Consider the following 16,062-nt stretch of genomic DNA (forward strand, 5'->3'; position numbering starts at 1 on the left):
ATTACATATTTATGATGGGATGGAGCATTATTGCTTCAGTCACTCGCATTAGCTCGAGTGTCACAATGTTAAGACCAATTCCGTGTCAACTTCATACCAAAGCTAGTAATTGTGCTCGACTTAGGAGGGATAGATTGATTACTGTATTATCGTCGTGCCAACTGCAGCTGCAATCAATTCTTTCACCTAAAGATTTGTACGGACAAAAGTTCAGAACCACCAACACAAACTCTCTAGGATTCTCTCATTTCCCAACAAAATTTTTTGTGACAAAACATGACAGGGAACAGTAAAACTTCATCCAAAGCTCCTGCTCTAGGTGGTCTCAGGAATGCAATCACACTTCGCAGCTTCATCACCAGCTTTTCTATATCGTTCTTCTTAGTATGAAGTAGAGCTTCCCATTGTACAAGGTAAGAGATTATTTGAAAAGGCAGCATTAATGGCGAATACACTTTTGTCTCTGAAGGCCATATTATTCCTTGTTAGCCACAAGCTAGTTCTAGCAAATTGCAGCTAACAAGGTACTCATATGTTTGAAATCAGCTCTCACATCAGCTAGAATAAAAAAAACATCAAAATTAATGGGGAGATGATCCCAGTTCAGAGCACCAGCTTAATATTTTGTGTGTTTATATATACTTTGACCATCAATATCTCTTTTAATATTTTGATTTAACTTTAGAAAATGGTATGCCTATATTTATCTTTAAAAATGGTTTCAAAATATTTCATTTATGCTATATATATACTCCACTTGGTTGTGTAGAGGTACGTAGTAGTATATAAATTAACTTTAGGTTGTGTTTCTTGGAAAAGAACTTTATTAGGTTGGCCTTCTTTTATCTATATTTCTGAGATTGGAGTTGAACGTGTGTTGACTGTCTCAGATTCTATTCTCCTCAAAGTGGATCTTTTCCCTCCGCTCTTTAATCTATTTATAAACTAGTTGGTTGATATTGAATTGGTGTAAATATAATAATTCTACCGATTGATTAGGACTTGTCAAGTTGCCGGTTGGAGATATGAGAAGAATCTTAAAAAAGAGGTGGTAAAAATGATTTTGTTGCCGTTCAGGTGTCTAGCTATCACTTTCTAAATCTCTAGTGTTTGTGTGTCGTCCTTTCTCAGTCGAAGCAAAAGATGTTTACATATGCATATACATGCGCGCAATTCTCTCCTAGAATTATTGCACGCAAATTCTCTAGCATGGAATGTAAGGTTGGTTGTCGACCAAGTTTCATACCAAATTGCAGATGTTCCATTATATTTGACATAGAATCGAAAGCGACGAATCTAGGTGCACGTAACGACAACTTAAAAAGAAATGAACCTAGAAAAAGAATTAAAAATATCATTTGGAAAAGAAACTCCGATATAATGGGGATGGATCAAGACATCTTCCACTCTTGTCGAAAAAACAGACATGTTCCACTCAATATTCAGTCGACTGAAATGGATCTCAAGAGGCCGTATAGGGTTGAAGAATCGACGCGAGACAAATTACACTCACGCTTACTATTACACATAATCATTTGAAACTTTGCCAATACGTATTTGTCACAAATACAGACAATGATATTGTTTTTTTCCCTTGCTCTGGAGTTATGGCCATATATCAATCATATATATGGGCACATACGATGGAGGGCCAGCTACAACCAGTACTGCCAATTATCATGATATATACCCTCTCTGCATATATGCATATATGACATGAATGCAGCAGGAAGGAAGGCATGTGATGTGAGTTGTCACTGTGGTTTGGTGAATTTAAGCTTTAGCTAGCTCTAGAGAGATCATATCGATGGAGGCCGCTGGCTGTAGCGTGACCGCGGCCTGTGACCGCATGCAGCTAATAATGTGCCAGCGAGAGGTCGTACGTCTCAGCCACATATATATATATATATGCCAATTGGCCGTTTCCCTCTCAATGAGAGAAGATGCGTGGGGTGTGTGTGTGGTCAGGGTTTGGAGGATCTATTTCGTGGACAGGGGCTGCCTGCCCGGCCTGATAATTCATGTGGAATGATGAACCATACATGTTATTAATTATTGGAGAACTTTGGAGCTTTTGACCTCTTCATATTGGCATCGAGCATCAAGCAAAAATATACTCCCCCATCCCCAATATAGCAACCTAGTAATAAATTAGACGCTATTTCCTCCGAAAAAAAAGATGTGACATGTACATCATAGTACAACGAATCTGTATACTCTATATACAGATTCGTCATATTAGGATGTGAGGTTGTTTTTTTTTTGGGACGTAGGAAATATGATAAACCTAGTCCCTATCTAGATTTTGTAGAATTAGGTCTGTTTATATTTATAGTATTAGGTTGCTATATTTTTATACGGATGAAGTATACACAGTAATGTCGTCGGCATGCTTTAACATCAATTATATCACTGCTTAAAAATGGATAATATATTAAAATCCCTTGTTAGCTACGTAACTAATTTCGCTTTAATGGTTCTAAAATCTGTCTGAGATTTGGTTGGAATAAAAGCACATATATAGAAATGTCTAAATGTTTATTTCAGTTACACACATAGAGACATTCTATAAATATGGACATCAATATTCTTCGATACAACCAACCACTTGTCCAATTGGTACACCATGTCCATGTCATCACACTTAATTAGCAGCCGGCCTACAAGGTTACAACTACATGTTGGATGTGGCCGATTTTCCACGAATTGATGTTCGCCCCCTCTTTATATTATTGTCTAACTAGTAGTACTAAAATTGTAACATCCTCGTATAGTGATATATATATGCATGTGCATTCCATTGCATTGCTTTCTCGAAATACGGAAGGTGAAAAAGAAAATAAATGAAGCTTTTTTTTTGATAATTTTTGCTATAAGACACTCATAATTTGCGTAATTTGCTGATGGATATTAAATGTCATGGCTGAAAGATACTACCTCCGTCCTAGAAAGGCATCAGTTTTTCATTGTTTATATCCAACATTTGACTGTCCGTCTTATTTGAAAATTTTTTATGATTAGTTATTTTTTGTTATTAGATGATAAAATATGAATAATACTAGTATTATGTGTGACTATTTTTTTATTTTTTCATAATTTTTTTAAACAAGACGGATAGTCTAATATTAGACACGGAAACCCATAAGTGCACTTACAATGGGACGGAGGTAGTAATAAAAAAACTGATAATTTAATTTGTTGAATGACACTTGACTCAATTGGAGCGAGAAATTCATCAAAAAGACGAAAATTCCCATAAGGCCAAAAGCTTGTGACATGAGAATGCGTTAAAAATGGAATATAATGTCGCGTGTGATATACTCGGAGTAATGGAGTAGTGGAAGATTTAGAGTTTTATAATTTTCAAATTTTTACTCCAACATCATTTTTGTAGTCTGTGGCCCTAGGGGTATTCTTATCTATTTGAAGGATTTCTCTTTCCAATTTACCCGAAAGTGCCCTCTAGTCTAAGGTATATTTCAGCCGTGACACGTTTTTTCATATCTATCAGCAAATTACATAAATTAAATTTAAGTGTCCTCTATCACTCTAGCAAAATTTGTATTCCTTTAGTGGAGGTAGTGGTGGTGGGTGGGTGGGTAGGAGTGTTTAATTTGGTACTCCCTCCGTCCCAAAAAAAACCCAATCCTGGATTTGAATCTGGACATACACTATGTACAGATTCAAACCCAGGATATATGTCCAGATTCAAATCCAGGATTGGGTTTTTTTTGGGACGGAGGGAGTAGAGACATGTGACATTTTGAGAAATGGGATTTGCGCCATGTACTTGTACAGTTGTCGGCGCCAAATCCAAACAAATACATACTCAAAAGTATCACTATAGATACTTTGATTAAATTATAACAAACTATATATTTAACACTAAATTATCACATAGCTACATATTTAAGGTAGAGTATCACAAAACTACGGATTTAGTAACAAAGTTATCACCAAACTATAGGTTTAATGTCAATTTAATCATAAAACTTGAATGCTTATAACTCAAACATGCATAAAACTAGTGCTAAGTATTTAAACCCAAAATATGTAGTCTTGTGATAATTTTATTATGTAATATGTAGTTTTGTTATACTTACATTAATTAAACCTATAGTGTTGTGATAAATTTATTGTTAAATCTATAATTTTGTGATGGTCAAAATATATGTAGTTCACTGAAATTTACTTTAATTAAACAAATAAAACATGATCGATCTAATTAAGAGACTCCTATGAGACTACAACAGTACTCTAGCATCCGAATTCGACGTTAGCTTTTGGCACCAATATAGATATAGCCACCATTAACGTAGTTGTTCTCGCTTGAGGTAAATGTGCTAACCCATAGTTACTATCATATACTGTATCATGTTAATTGGACCGTGGAAAGTCTTTTCTAATTTCTACTATAAAAGTGAGCTAACAAGGTGAGGGATTTCCTACTTATAAACCAATTCCCTTATCCTTTTATAATTAGTGTGAAAATATTCGACATAAGATCCATGCACACATATATATATAGGCCAACATCTATCTAAGAATTCGTCACGTGAGACTAACTCACAGCAGCAACGCGAGATCTGTCACAATGAGTGTCTACTACTGGGCCATATGGTATAAAACTCTGGCCCACATTTGGTACTCAAGTAAATTGATTTGATTGCTACACCCGTTATATACTCCCTCCATCCCATAAAAAATCAACCTAGTACTGGATGTGACACATTCTAGTACAATAAATCTAGACAGTCCAGATTTATTGTACTAGAATGTGTCACATCCCGTCATAGATTCGTTCTTTTGGGACGGAGGGAGTATGTGGTACACAATAGTTAGTTAGACCATGTTTACATGGGACTAAAACTTTTAAATCCCTATCATATTGGATGTTTGGACGCTAATTATAAATATTAAACGTAGACTATTAATAAAACCCATCCATAATCTTGGACTAATTTGCGAGACGAATCTATTGAGCCTAATTAATACATGATTAGCCTATGTGATGCTACAGTAAACATTATCTAATTATAGATTAATTAGGCTTAAAAAATTTGTCTCGCAAATTAGCTTTCATTTATGTAATTAGTTTTGTAAGTAGTATATATTTAATACTCTAAATTAGTGTCTAAATACAGAGACTAAAGTTAAGTCCCTGGATCCAAACACCACCTTAGTTGCATGAGCCACGAGTACTTATTTAGAATAATTAAAACTATTATAACTAGCACCTATCATAGCTATTGATCAATGTAAGTGAATTATCTATATTTTCCAATCTATTTTTTTCCCAACTAGTTGGTGCAAACAACTCAGGCGTGAAAACAACATGTCTCAAGATGACTTTTTTATGATGCATTTTTTAAAATGAAATCTACCTCTCTTCTGAATCTGAGGTCTAAGCAAGTTAATTAATTCCTCATCTTTTCTCATCGAGTTAAACTGATTGGTATGTTTAACTCAATAATAGTGTCGACCTTTTCCTACCCTACATTCATAAGATATATTTAACTCTCAATAATAGCCATGTTACTGCCTCCATTGTTTTTTTTACTTGAAATATATGGTATTGACCCAATCTCTAATGTACATGTTTGATCTTCTAACCTTATATTAACATAAATCATTGAAACATAACTAATTAAATAAATATATGTTTTCATGAAAATGTACTATTGTCATTGTACATATTAAAAGTATTAATAGTTGTGTGTGTGTGTATATATATATATATATATATATATATATATATATACATATATATATATATATATATATACATATATATATATACATATATATATATACATATATATATATATACATATATACATACATATATATATATACATACATATATATATATATATATATACATATATATATATATCCTACATACATATATATATATACATACATATATATATATATATACATACATATATATATATACATACATATATATATATATACATATATATATATATACATATATATATATACATACATATATATATATACATATATATATACATATACAAAGCTAGCTAGGTTTGGCTACACATACACATTGAATAGATGCCATCTATTCGAGGACAGAAAGAAAATGAATCACGATCATTCATTTTTTTTCTTTTTTCAAGTAGAGGTCTTGTTCAGTTTTCTATTTATCAAAATTAACCTAACCAAAATATGGTATTGCTAAATTTAATTTAGCACACTTTGGTGTTACTAAATTTTGGCAACACTGGATGTGTTTAGTTAATTAGTCTTATAACAAAATTACTAGTGTTTGTATGAGAAGAAACTTCTGAAACACGTTTTTGGTAAAGTGACAATATATAGGAAGAGTATATTTAGGTTGTTACTCTACTAAAATTTGATGATACCAAAACTTAATAGAGTTAAAAGTGGTAACAAAATGAACTAGTCCAGAGATATCTAAGCAAACAGGTCGTGTTTTCATCGTTTTGGCAGTCTACTTGTAATACTCCTATGTACAATTGTGCAATTAAGAGTCAAAATTAACAACTACTAAAAGTCATGACCGTCCATAACACATTGTGTAAATGGAATAATCCCTGCCCGTAGCTACACACAACTAAGATAGCGTCCTTTTTGCACTATCAGCAATTAATTAACTTTGCAGTATTGACTTAGTTGTTAGCAATGAGTGACAACGTTTGAGAATTAAATTTTATGGTGCGTCACTCCTCTAATATTTCGGATCGTACGCTAATCATTATCTTAACCTTCATGATATGCAACTCCTTCGATTGAATTTCTTCACTGTGCAACTTTTTTGTTGCTAGCTGAATACTCATGAGTCACATGTACTGAGCTACTTCCTCCGTTTCATAATGTAAGTCATTCTAGCATTTTCTACATTCATATTAATGTTAATGAATATATATATATATATATATATATATATATATATATATATATATATATATATATATATATATATATATATATATATATATATATATATATATATATATATATATATATATATATATATATATATATATATATATATATATATATATATATATATATATATATATATATATATATATATATATATATATATATATATATATATATATATATATATATATATATATATATATATATATATATATATATATAGATTCATTGACATCAATATGAATGTGGGAAATGCTAGAATAACTTATATTGTGAAACGGATGGAGTAGTTGAATATGCTTTTTTCTCTCTTAAGCATGAGAATGAAGGGTACACACGACTCGCTATAATTTAGGCTGCTTTTGGGAGGACCGGCACGCAAAACAAAGCATGTATTATTGCATGATTAAATAAGTATTAACTATTTTTTTTAAAATAGATTAATATAATTTTTTAAAACAACTTTTGTATATAATTTTTTTATAAAACACATACTGTTTAGCAGTTTGAAAAGCGTGCACGTGAAAAACGAGATAGATGAGTTATGAAAATTCGAGGAAGAACACAGCCTTAGTGGGTCCGATATATATATCTGGTGGTGGGTGTAGACAGTGGCAGAGTTACCACTCACCATCATCACTTAAGTGAGTTTTTTTTAAGAATATACATATAACAAAATTCTTCACACCTCTTACTAGAAAAAAAGCCTAAACGTATTAGTAGGTAAAACATATATCAATCCAGCTAGCTAGGCATGATGAGTCTAGATGATTTTGCTTTCTTTCCAACGTGGAGACATATTAATTCAATTTACAATGGATCGACCAATGGATTTTCCACTGTTCTCCAGCCCCTAAATTTCGGGATATTTAATGTCCTGTGTACTGTTAACATGGACGTGATGACATACCTTAACATAGATGTAAAGGGTGGTAGGGATTATTTAGATTTTCCTAAACAACCAGACATTAAGGCTTCCCAAAGGATCATATTTAAGATAACAGTGACACTTATTGTAGTTAGACCATCGCATTAATGAACAGTTAACAGTTACACTTGTTTTTACGTGATTTTCTGAACATATTTAAATAATTAACACTTGAATTCAATGGAGTGGGTATATATGCCTACAAATTACTACATCAGTCTCAAAATAATTATAATTCTAGATTATTTTAACATATATTAAGGTTTGAGAATAAAGACTATAATACCCCTTATTAAATGGTGTATACGTAGAGTGGAATGATAGTTGAGAGTAAATGGGAAGAAATTTGAATGATAGTGATTAATGGGACCATTAGTATTCTATTATGACAATTATTTTAGGACAATTTAAATCTTATAAATATAATTTATGGGAACTAAATTTGTGCTAAATAAGTGTTATCAATATTTGCCAATATAGTGATTTTATAATGTCCATGACGGGTTATTTGGTTGGAGGAATTTTTTTTAAGGAATTGAGAGTTTAGAGAGATGAGATTATTAATTGTTCTGTTTGGTTGGAAGACAAGAGAGTTTTGGTGGGATGAGAATGAGGAATTGAGGGAGTAACTCCATCCTTTTCAATGCCTAGGTGGTGGGTGGTAATTGGGAAGGAATTTCTCCTTCATTTTGCGTAAACAAATCCCAACAATCTATTTTCATTTAAAATCTAATCTCCAACTAATCTTCGTTTCAATTCCCATTGTCTCTACCAAACATGATATTGGAACTAAAAATAAATTTTTCATGTTAATCTCACCATTAATTTTCTCGTCTAAACTCCCAATCATTTTTCCTCATGTCGCAAAACAAGCCGTGAGAGGCACCAGACGCTATGACTTTTTCAAGCGCTAACTTTGGTACCTTGCTGCATCTATTAAAAATATATTTATTTTTTTTACCAGTTCCTCATCTAACCAATCATAACCATCTCAAATTTATTTTTTTTCACTTACTTTCTCTTCTTAACAATCATAGCCTATTTACTCACTTGCATCATTAGGATGTGGAAGACTTTAGATATATAGCCAATTTATAAAAGTTTCTGATAGCACAGTTAATTTTTTTTTCAAAACTCTTGTAAAAAATACTTTAGCTTTTCGTTTAAATCAGATTTAAAGAACTGTAACTACAGAATCTACAAAATAAAATTATGTCGATTTCTGTATATTCTTATCAACTAAGGGGGTGTTTAGATCCACGGGCAATCTTTTCTTTTCCCGTCACCTCAAACGTTTGAACACATGTACGGAGTATTAAATATTAAAAAAAAAACTAATTACACAGTTTACGTGTAAATTGCAAGACGAATCTTGCAAGCCTAATTGCACCATGATCTGACAATGTGGTGCTACAGTAAACATTTGTTAATGATGAATTAGTTAGGCTTAATAAATTCGTCTCGCAGTACAGACGGATTATGTAATTTGTTTTATTATTAATTAGTCTACGTTTAATATTATAAATATGTGTCTGTATATCTGATGTGACCCGATAAATTATTTTTGCCGGTGAAATTAAATACAACCTAAATTTTGCCCTGCCGCTTCTTGGAATTTAAAGTAGATCTACAGAAACCCAACCTAAATTCTGTCCTGCCGCTTCTCGGAATTTAAAATAGATCTACAGAAGTATTTCCTCCGTAAAAAAAATCAAACTAAGTTGGTTTATTTTGGGACGGAGGGAGTAGTACTACACTACTGCTACTGGTGGTAGACTGTAGTGTGAACCATCGACACCCTACAGCGTACACGTACTTGTGCTGCTCGTCGTCAACGGCCAAACTAGGGCACTTCCTCGGCTTCTCCTCCAATCAGAGACTCTCTCTCTCTATATATATATATTTGCCTGCGAGGCTGCGACTCCAAAAGATGGCGTGTCGCTGCTGCGAGACCAGCAAACCGAAGTTACTCGAAACGGTTAAAGTAAAAAAGATCACACGACACCACAGCACGCCCGGTCTCCTAATCCTTGGGCGATGCACATTGATCTGCAGGTGCAAAATCTGTACTACTCCCACTAAATCTAATCTCTCCTCTGATCCTCTCTAATCATTCGTTGATTTCATTCCCCTGTCCGGACCCCGGCCCCTCTCTCTCTTTCTCTCTCTCTCTCTCCCCTACCTATCTTATCTATCAGCGTCTGTCTCAAGGAATCCAGTTCAATTCAACCGCAATGTTGTACAGCTACTTAAAGGCCCATCGCTTGTGCCAAGCCAAGCCCGGTCCCCCTTGCTCTGCCTCTGCCTCTTCTTCCTCCTCCTTGCTCTGCTTCTGCTCTCTAGCTAGCCTTCTTCCTATTGGAAGCTTCTTCTCAAGTGAAAATTAAGAAGCTAGTATTGGCTGAGCTGAGCTGAGCACCCAGCCAAAGTCTTGGGCCTACTTAATTAGGTTAGTTCTTGCTTCTTTTCTTAATTTACTTCTCTCTTTCTTTTGATATACTTTTATGGAGTTCTTTTCTTGCACTGTTCTACGCCTTTGTGGACAAGATGCATGCATGTTTTTTCTTTATTGTTTTAATTAACGAGGTATAATCGTAATTAACTGCTGAAGAATTACAGCTTCTTCATCACTACAAAAAGGAAAAAAAAAGAAGTTAATTCTTCAGTGTTTTTTTTCCTTCTTTACTGTTTTTTCCCCTTATTTTACAATAAAAAAGGTTAATTAATTTTATTAGAAAAAGAAGAAGCTCTTTTTGCTGTTGCTTTTGTTCTTGGAGCTGAAGAAGTTGTTTTTTTTTTTGGTGCCCTCTGCTTCTTCTGCAGTGAGGTGAAGGGGAGATCGTCGTGTCGTCATCCATGGTTGCTGCCATCTGATGAGCGATGAACCAGTTCGTCCCTGATTGGAGCAACATGGGTGACGCATCCAGGACACTCGGGTTCGCACTTTGATCGAAGCATAGATTTCGCCGGTTTGATCCAGGATGCAGATTTTCCTTTCTTTTTTCTCATGTTTTTTGTGTTTGTGTTTGTGCTTTTGCAGCGAAGATGACAACCTCATTGAGCTGCTCTGGTGCAACGGCCATGTCGTCATGCAGAGCCAGAATCACCACCGGAAGCTGCCGCCGAGGCCGCCGGAGAAGGCGGCGGCGGCGGCGGTGCAAGAAGACGAGGCCGGCCTGTGGTTCCCGTTCGCGCTCGCCGACTCGCTGGAGAAGGACATCTTCTCGGACCTCTTCTACGAGGCGCCCGTCGCGGCGACGGCGGAGGCGGCGCCTGCTGGCCCGGGCGCGGGCGCCGACGGCGAAGGAAAGACTTGCAAGGGCGACGCGGCAATGGCGGAGGAGGAGCGTGGCGGGCCGGGCGCGGCGTCCGAGGCGCCGCGCGAGCTGATGCCGCCGCCCAAGTCGACGAACGCGTCCTGCTCGAGGCAGCAGACGATGAGCCTGGCGGACGGCGGCGACAACGCCGGGGACCTGTCGGAGCTCGTCCGGGCGAGGAGGTCGTCCGGCGGCGCGGCTCGGCGGAAGGCGGAGGCCGGCGGCGGCGGCGGCGGCGCGTCGTCGTCGATGCTGAGCGCGATCGGGTCGAGCATCTGCGGGAGCAACCAGGTGCAGGTGCAGCAGCGCACGGCGAGCGAGCCCGGGCGCCGCGGCGCGCCGCCCTCGGCGGTGGGGAGCGCGAACGCCATCCCCTGCGGCGGGCGCGACCACGGCCACGGCCACGAGGCGACCACCGTGGCGTCGTCGTCGGGGCGGTCCAACTGCTGCTTCGGCACCACCACCACCACGGAGCCGACGAGCACCAGCAACCGGAGCAGCAAGCGCAAGCGGCTCGACACCACCGAGGACTCCGAGAGCCCCAGCGAGGTAGGCGTCCTCCCGTCGAACACCAACAGAGACGCACACTGACACTGACACCGGCGGCGCGTGGGATGCAATGCAGGACGCGGAGTCGGAGTCGGCGGCGCTGGCGCGCAAGCCGCCGGCGAAGATGACGACGGCGCGGAGGAGCCGCGCCGCCGAGGTGCACAACCTCTCCGAGAGGGTGCGTCCCAATTCTTTCCTCCTTGTCTTTAACGCCATGGGAAGCTGTCTGACCTTGACGCCATTGGCACCATTTGTGGTTTGTGCAGAGGAGACGGGACAGGATCAACGAGAAGATGAGAGCCCTGCAGGAGCTCATACCACACTGCAACAAGGTAACCAACTTAACTAAACTACACACTAATTAATCACTCGCTAATCCTCCGAGATTAACCAAAACTTGTACTAGACTGACAAGGCGTCGATGCTGGACGAGGCGATCGAGTACCTCAAGTCTCTGCAGCTGCAGCTGCAGGTGAGCTGTGCACTTACTGCAACGGTTTTTGGCGCGTAATTTAAATATATATATATATATATATTTATATATTTATCGGTTTCTTTTTTTTTTTGATTTTGGTTGTCAAGATGATGTGGATGGGGAGCGGGATGGCGCCGCCGGTGATGTTCCCGGGGGTGCACCAGTATCTGCCGAGGATGGGCGTCGGGATGGGGGCGGCGGCGGCGGCGATGCCGAGGATGCCGTTCATGGCGGCGCCGCAGCCGGTGGTGCCCACACCGCCGGTGAACCACCTTGACCTGGGCGTCAACCACCTGCAGCCGCCGCCGACCCAGGTCTCTTACAAATTGCCCTCCCCCCCCCCAAAAAAAAAAAACATTCTCAAATCCCAGCTCGTTTGAGACAAATTTGTGCGAAATATTTATATTTGCTGAGGTATTGGGACAGCTTTATTTGCAGGGAGTGGGGTATTATCCGTTGGGGGCCAAGGCCGTGCAGCAGCAGCAAAATCCACCACTTCACGTGCCAAATGGAAGCATTATGCCTCCTCCTGAAAATGCACCCAACACAGGATCAGGTATGGGATCCTTCTACTTCTACTTCTACTTCTCTTCCGATTAAATTGTACTCCGTCCGTTTCATATTATAAGTTATATGACTTTTTCTTATTCAAATTTTTTAAGTTTGATCAAGTTTGTAGAAAATATACTAATATTTTTTAAAAAATAATATATTATCAAAATATATTCAATTTTAAATTTAGTGAAACTAATTTGATGTAGTAAATATTGCTAATTTTTTAATAAATTTAATCAAACCTAAAGAATTTTTATTAGGAAAAAAGTCAAACAATAATATGAAACGGAGGAAGTATGTACTAGTAGTACATATAACATAAGTTTGGTTTAGGAAAATGTTTTTTATTAAGAGTTTCTTATGATCTTTGAGAAAGTATGTGCTCCTACTCAATCTGTTCTTAAATAATTGACTCTGGCACTATTGTAGTTTAAACTTTCCGCTTATCTTTTTTAGAAAGAATTTGTTAGTACTTAAAAATATGTTATTTTGTCCAGGGGTGTAACATCCTAATTATAACCGTGCAACTTCCATACTAGTTCACCCTCCGCCCCGAAAAAAACCAACCTAAGAAAGGATTTGATCTCTTGTCAAGATTCGTTGTGAGGAATCACATCCTCTTCGATTGTTTTTTTTTGTTGAGACGGAGGGAGTGCATTATAAGTAGGGTGCTGAAACTGAGATGGCCGTAGTCAATTGTGTCAGTTATTTGAGGTCAAAATAGTGTCAGTTATTTGAGGGAGAAGGGAGTAAATTTTTAATTTTAAATTGTGAGCATGTTCAAAATTCCACGGACAACCTAGACACAATCAGTATGTCAACGACTTAATATTATTGGAGCAAGCTTGATCGGGAAGCCGTACATTTTTTTTGTCTCATAGTGGTTAGTAGGTGTTTACTACCTCCTCCTTCGTCCCTAAATATTGACACCATTAACTTTTTTAAACATGTTTTATCGTTCGTCTTATTAAAAAAATTAAGTAATTATTAATTCTTTTCCTATCATTTGATTTATTGTTAAATATAGTTTTATGTATACATATAATTTTACATATTTCACAAATATTTTTTAAATAAGACGAACGGTCAAACATATTTAAAAAAAGTCAATAGCGTTAAATATTTAGAGACGGAGAGAGTATATATGATTAGCATATACAGTATATATCTGACGTATACACATGTATATCAGTGGCTTTCTTATGGGGGCAAGTGGTAATTATATCAATCCACGTAGAGGTCATATGTACTCTGCCTATAAAAGAAAATGCAGAGATTTCAAACTTTTCAGATTAAATTACACATTTTGGTCCCTGTAAGCACAAGAAAGAAGGGATTTTGACTCCATAGGAACAAAGAACAAAGGCATACGGACAAGAGAAAAAAAGAGGGGGAAAAGAGGGACAAGGAAAGAAGCTTGACTTTTCAGAGCTCAATGATTAGTACCGTGGAGATTCTCCGCATAATTTTTAGTCTAGCCTACTTCCATATGGTTCTTTCAAAATTAATAAAACTTCCATATGCGATACATATACACAACAATAGTGGAAAACCAATTATATTTGGAACCATGAATAGTCTTTATCAGTCATCACCCTCATAAACATTTTCTTTCTTTCTTTCTTTCACACAATACACTCATAGTACTAAAACATATTTATTAGTTCAACTTGTCTGTTCTACTGTTATTATCATGAGAAAACTACTTGCCATCTGAAAATTACCAAGTGGTACCCCATTTTCGCCGCGAATAAAATCCTTTTTGATAAAAGGAAATATCTGGTGCAATTGGACAAGATAAGCTTGAAAGGTGGTGCTAGAATCCATCATTTTCGGACAAAATTTTCCATATGCCCAAAAATTAGGCCATTCTAGCTTCCTCATGCGTGCAGCTTGCCTAGCCATGTCTCAATTGTTTTGTAATGTTCTAAGCTTGTCGCCATCGGTATACTAGTCAATAATACTTACGTACTATACCTATCTCTTATGTCTTCATCTGTATATGTATAGGATTAACCAATGTTTTTTTCTTGTGTTCTTGGCAGGATAATTAACAAAAAAGAGTGAGAGCAAAGAGGAAGAAAACATTCATGGTTGCATTGATCCTGAATGAGTATATATGGCAATAAAGGTAACTGAGCTGCACAGCAGGACGGAGCAGAGGAATTTGACAGGGGGACGATTTCTTTAGCTTTTTCCCCTCTTTGGGAAGCCAGGAACTAGCTGTGATGTGCAGAAGATGTTAGCAAAATCTCTTGAAGATCTCTAACTGATTGTAATTAGGGGTATGATGGCATGTTCAAAGCATAAGGCTGGTCTGGTCTTTTGTACCATTGGAATTAACATTAGAGACAGAAATTGTGCCATACATTTGGAACAAGAGTAGTTAGTATAAATTGACACACTTCTTTTCAAAAAGTACAAGTTGACACACTTTCTTTCCTTTCTCTCTCTCTTCCCAACCTAACACCGTTTTCCTTGATGGCCCTTTCCCCAACATGTTCCTCTCCACAATCTCTCCACCCCCTTAAAAAAACTACGAGAAATTTGTGAGATATTTAACTATTTGTCACTTTTATAAGTGGTAATTGAGAATTTACCACTGGACCTACATGTTATAAATCGTGTGGCAAATCCTTAATTATCATATTTTAAAAGTGATAGAAAGTTAAATGCCACGAAATTTGTGGGTGACTGATCCACTGTCAAGATCATGATCCATCGCCAACTATTCAAAGCTAGTTTTTCTTACACATGATTTTGTTGCCGTGCATCATATGGAAATCGACTCGTCTCTTCCTCTACATCAGCAATAATTGGTGTGTTGTGCATCGTATGGAAGTTTGACTCCTCTCTTCCTCTATATTAGCAATTGATATAGGCAGCATTGCTATGAGAGCCGATGTGGTTTGCGTGTCCTCAATATAGTCTAGATTTTTGTTCGGTTTGTGGATACATGGGAAGCTCAAATAATGTACTCGCTCCCTCCGTCCCTAAATGTTTGACACCGTTAACTTTTTTAAACTTGTTTGACCGTTCGTCTTATTTAAAAACTTTAAGTAATTATTAATTCTTTTCCTATCATTTGATTTATTGTTAAATATACTTTTATATATACATATAGTTTTACATATTTCACAAAAGATTTTAAATAAAACAAATGGTTAAACATATTTAAAAAAGTCAACAACATCAAATATTCAGGGACGGAGGGAGTACATTTTTTCCTTTTTCTCGGTTGAGAAGCGAGACCACATCAATTTGGTCTTTATTTTATCCTCCAAAACGGGTTGTCTAGA

The 16,062-nt window shown here is 36.8% G+C and overlaps 1 protein-coding gene across 2 annotated transcripts; it reads left to right on the forward strand.

The window, feature by feature from the left end:
• Positions 1 to 9,997: 9,997 nt before the first annotated feature.
• On the forward strand, positions 9,998 to 15,181 carry LOC9270162 (transcription factor PHYTOCHROME INTERACTING FACTOR-LIKE 13-like). Of its 2 annotated transcripts, none has more exons than XM_026024356.2 (9): positions 9,998 to 10,316; positions 10,691 to 10,803; positions 10,908 to 11,733; positions 11,810 to 11,911; positions 12,000 to 12,065; positions 12,140 to 12,205; positions 12,316 to 12,522; positions 12,635 to 12,764; positions 14,809 to 15,181. In XM_026024356.2, the coding sequence occupies exons 2-9, from the start codon at positions 10,748 to 10,750 to the stop codon at positions 14,811 to 14,813; spliced, it is 1,458 nt and encodes a 485-aa protein (XP_025880141.1). In that variant the 5' UTR covers positions 9,998 to 10,316; positions 10,691 to 10,747; the 3' UTR covers positions 14,814 to 15,181. The 2 variants fall into 2 exon arrangements, with proteins under 2 accessions (XP_025880141.1, XP_066165094.1); XM_066308997.1 differs by having other exon boundaries at positions 12,647 to 12,764.
• Positions 15,182 to 16,062: the final 881 nt, after the last annotated feature.

This window comes from Oryza sativa, chromosome 3, assembly GCF_034140825.1.
Source record: "Oryza sativa Japonica Group chromosome 3, ASM3414082v1".
Classification (NCBI taxonomy): Eukaryota; Viridiplantae; Streptophyta; class Magnoliopsida; order Poales; family Poaceae; genus Oryza; species Oryza sativa.

Excerpts from the sequence above, each read along its gene's own strand:
- LOC9270162 (XM_026024356.2), top strand. The coding sequence starts at position 10,748 with ATGAACCAGTTCGTCCCTGATTGGAGCAACATGGGTGACGCATCCAGG. Across the intron at positions 11,912-11,999 it reads TGCACAACCTCTCCGAGAGG|AGGAGACGGGACAGGATCAA; the intron begins GTGCGTCCCAAT and ends TGGTTTGTGCAG. Across the intron at positions 12,206-12,315 it reads CTCTGCAGCTGCAGCTGCAG|ATGATGTGGATGGGGAGCGG; the intron begins GTGAGCTGTGCA and ends TTGGTTGTCAAG.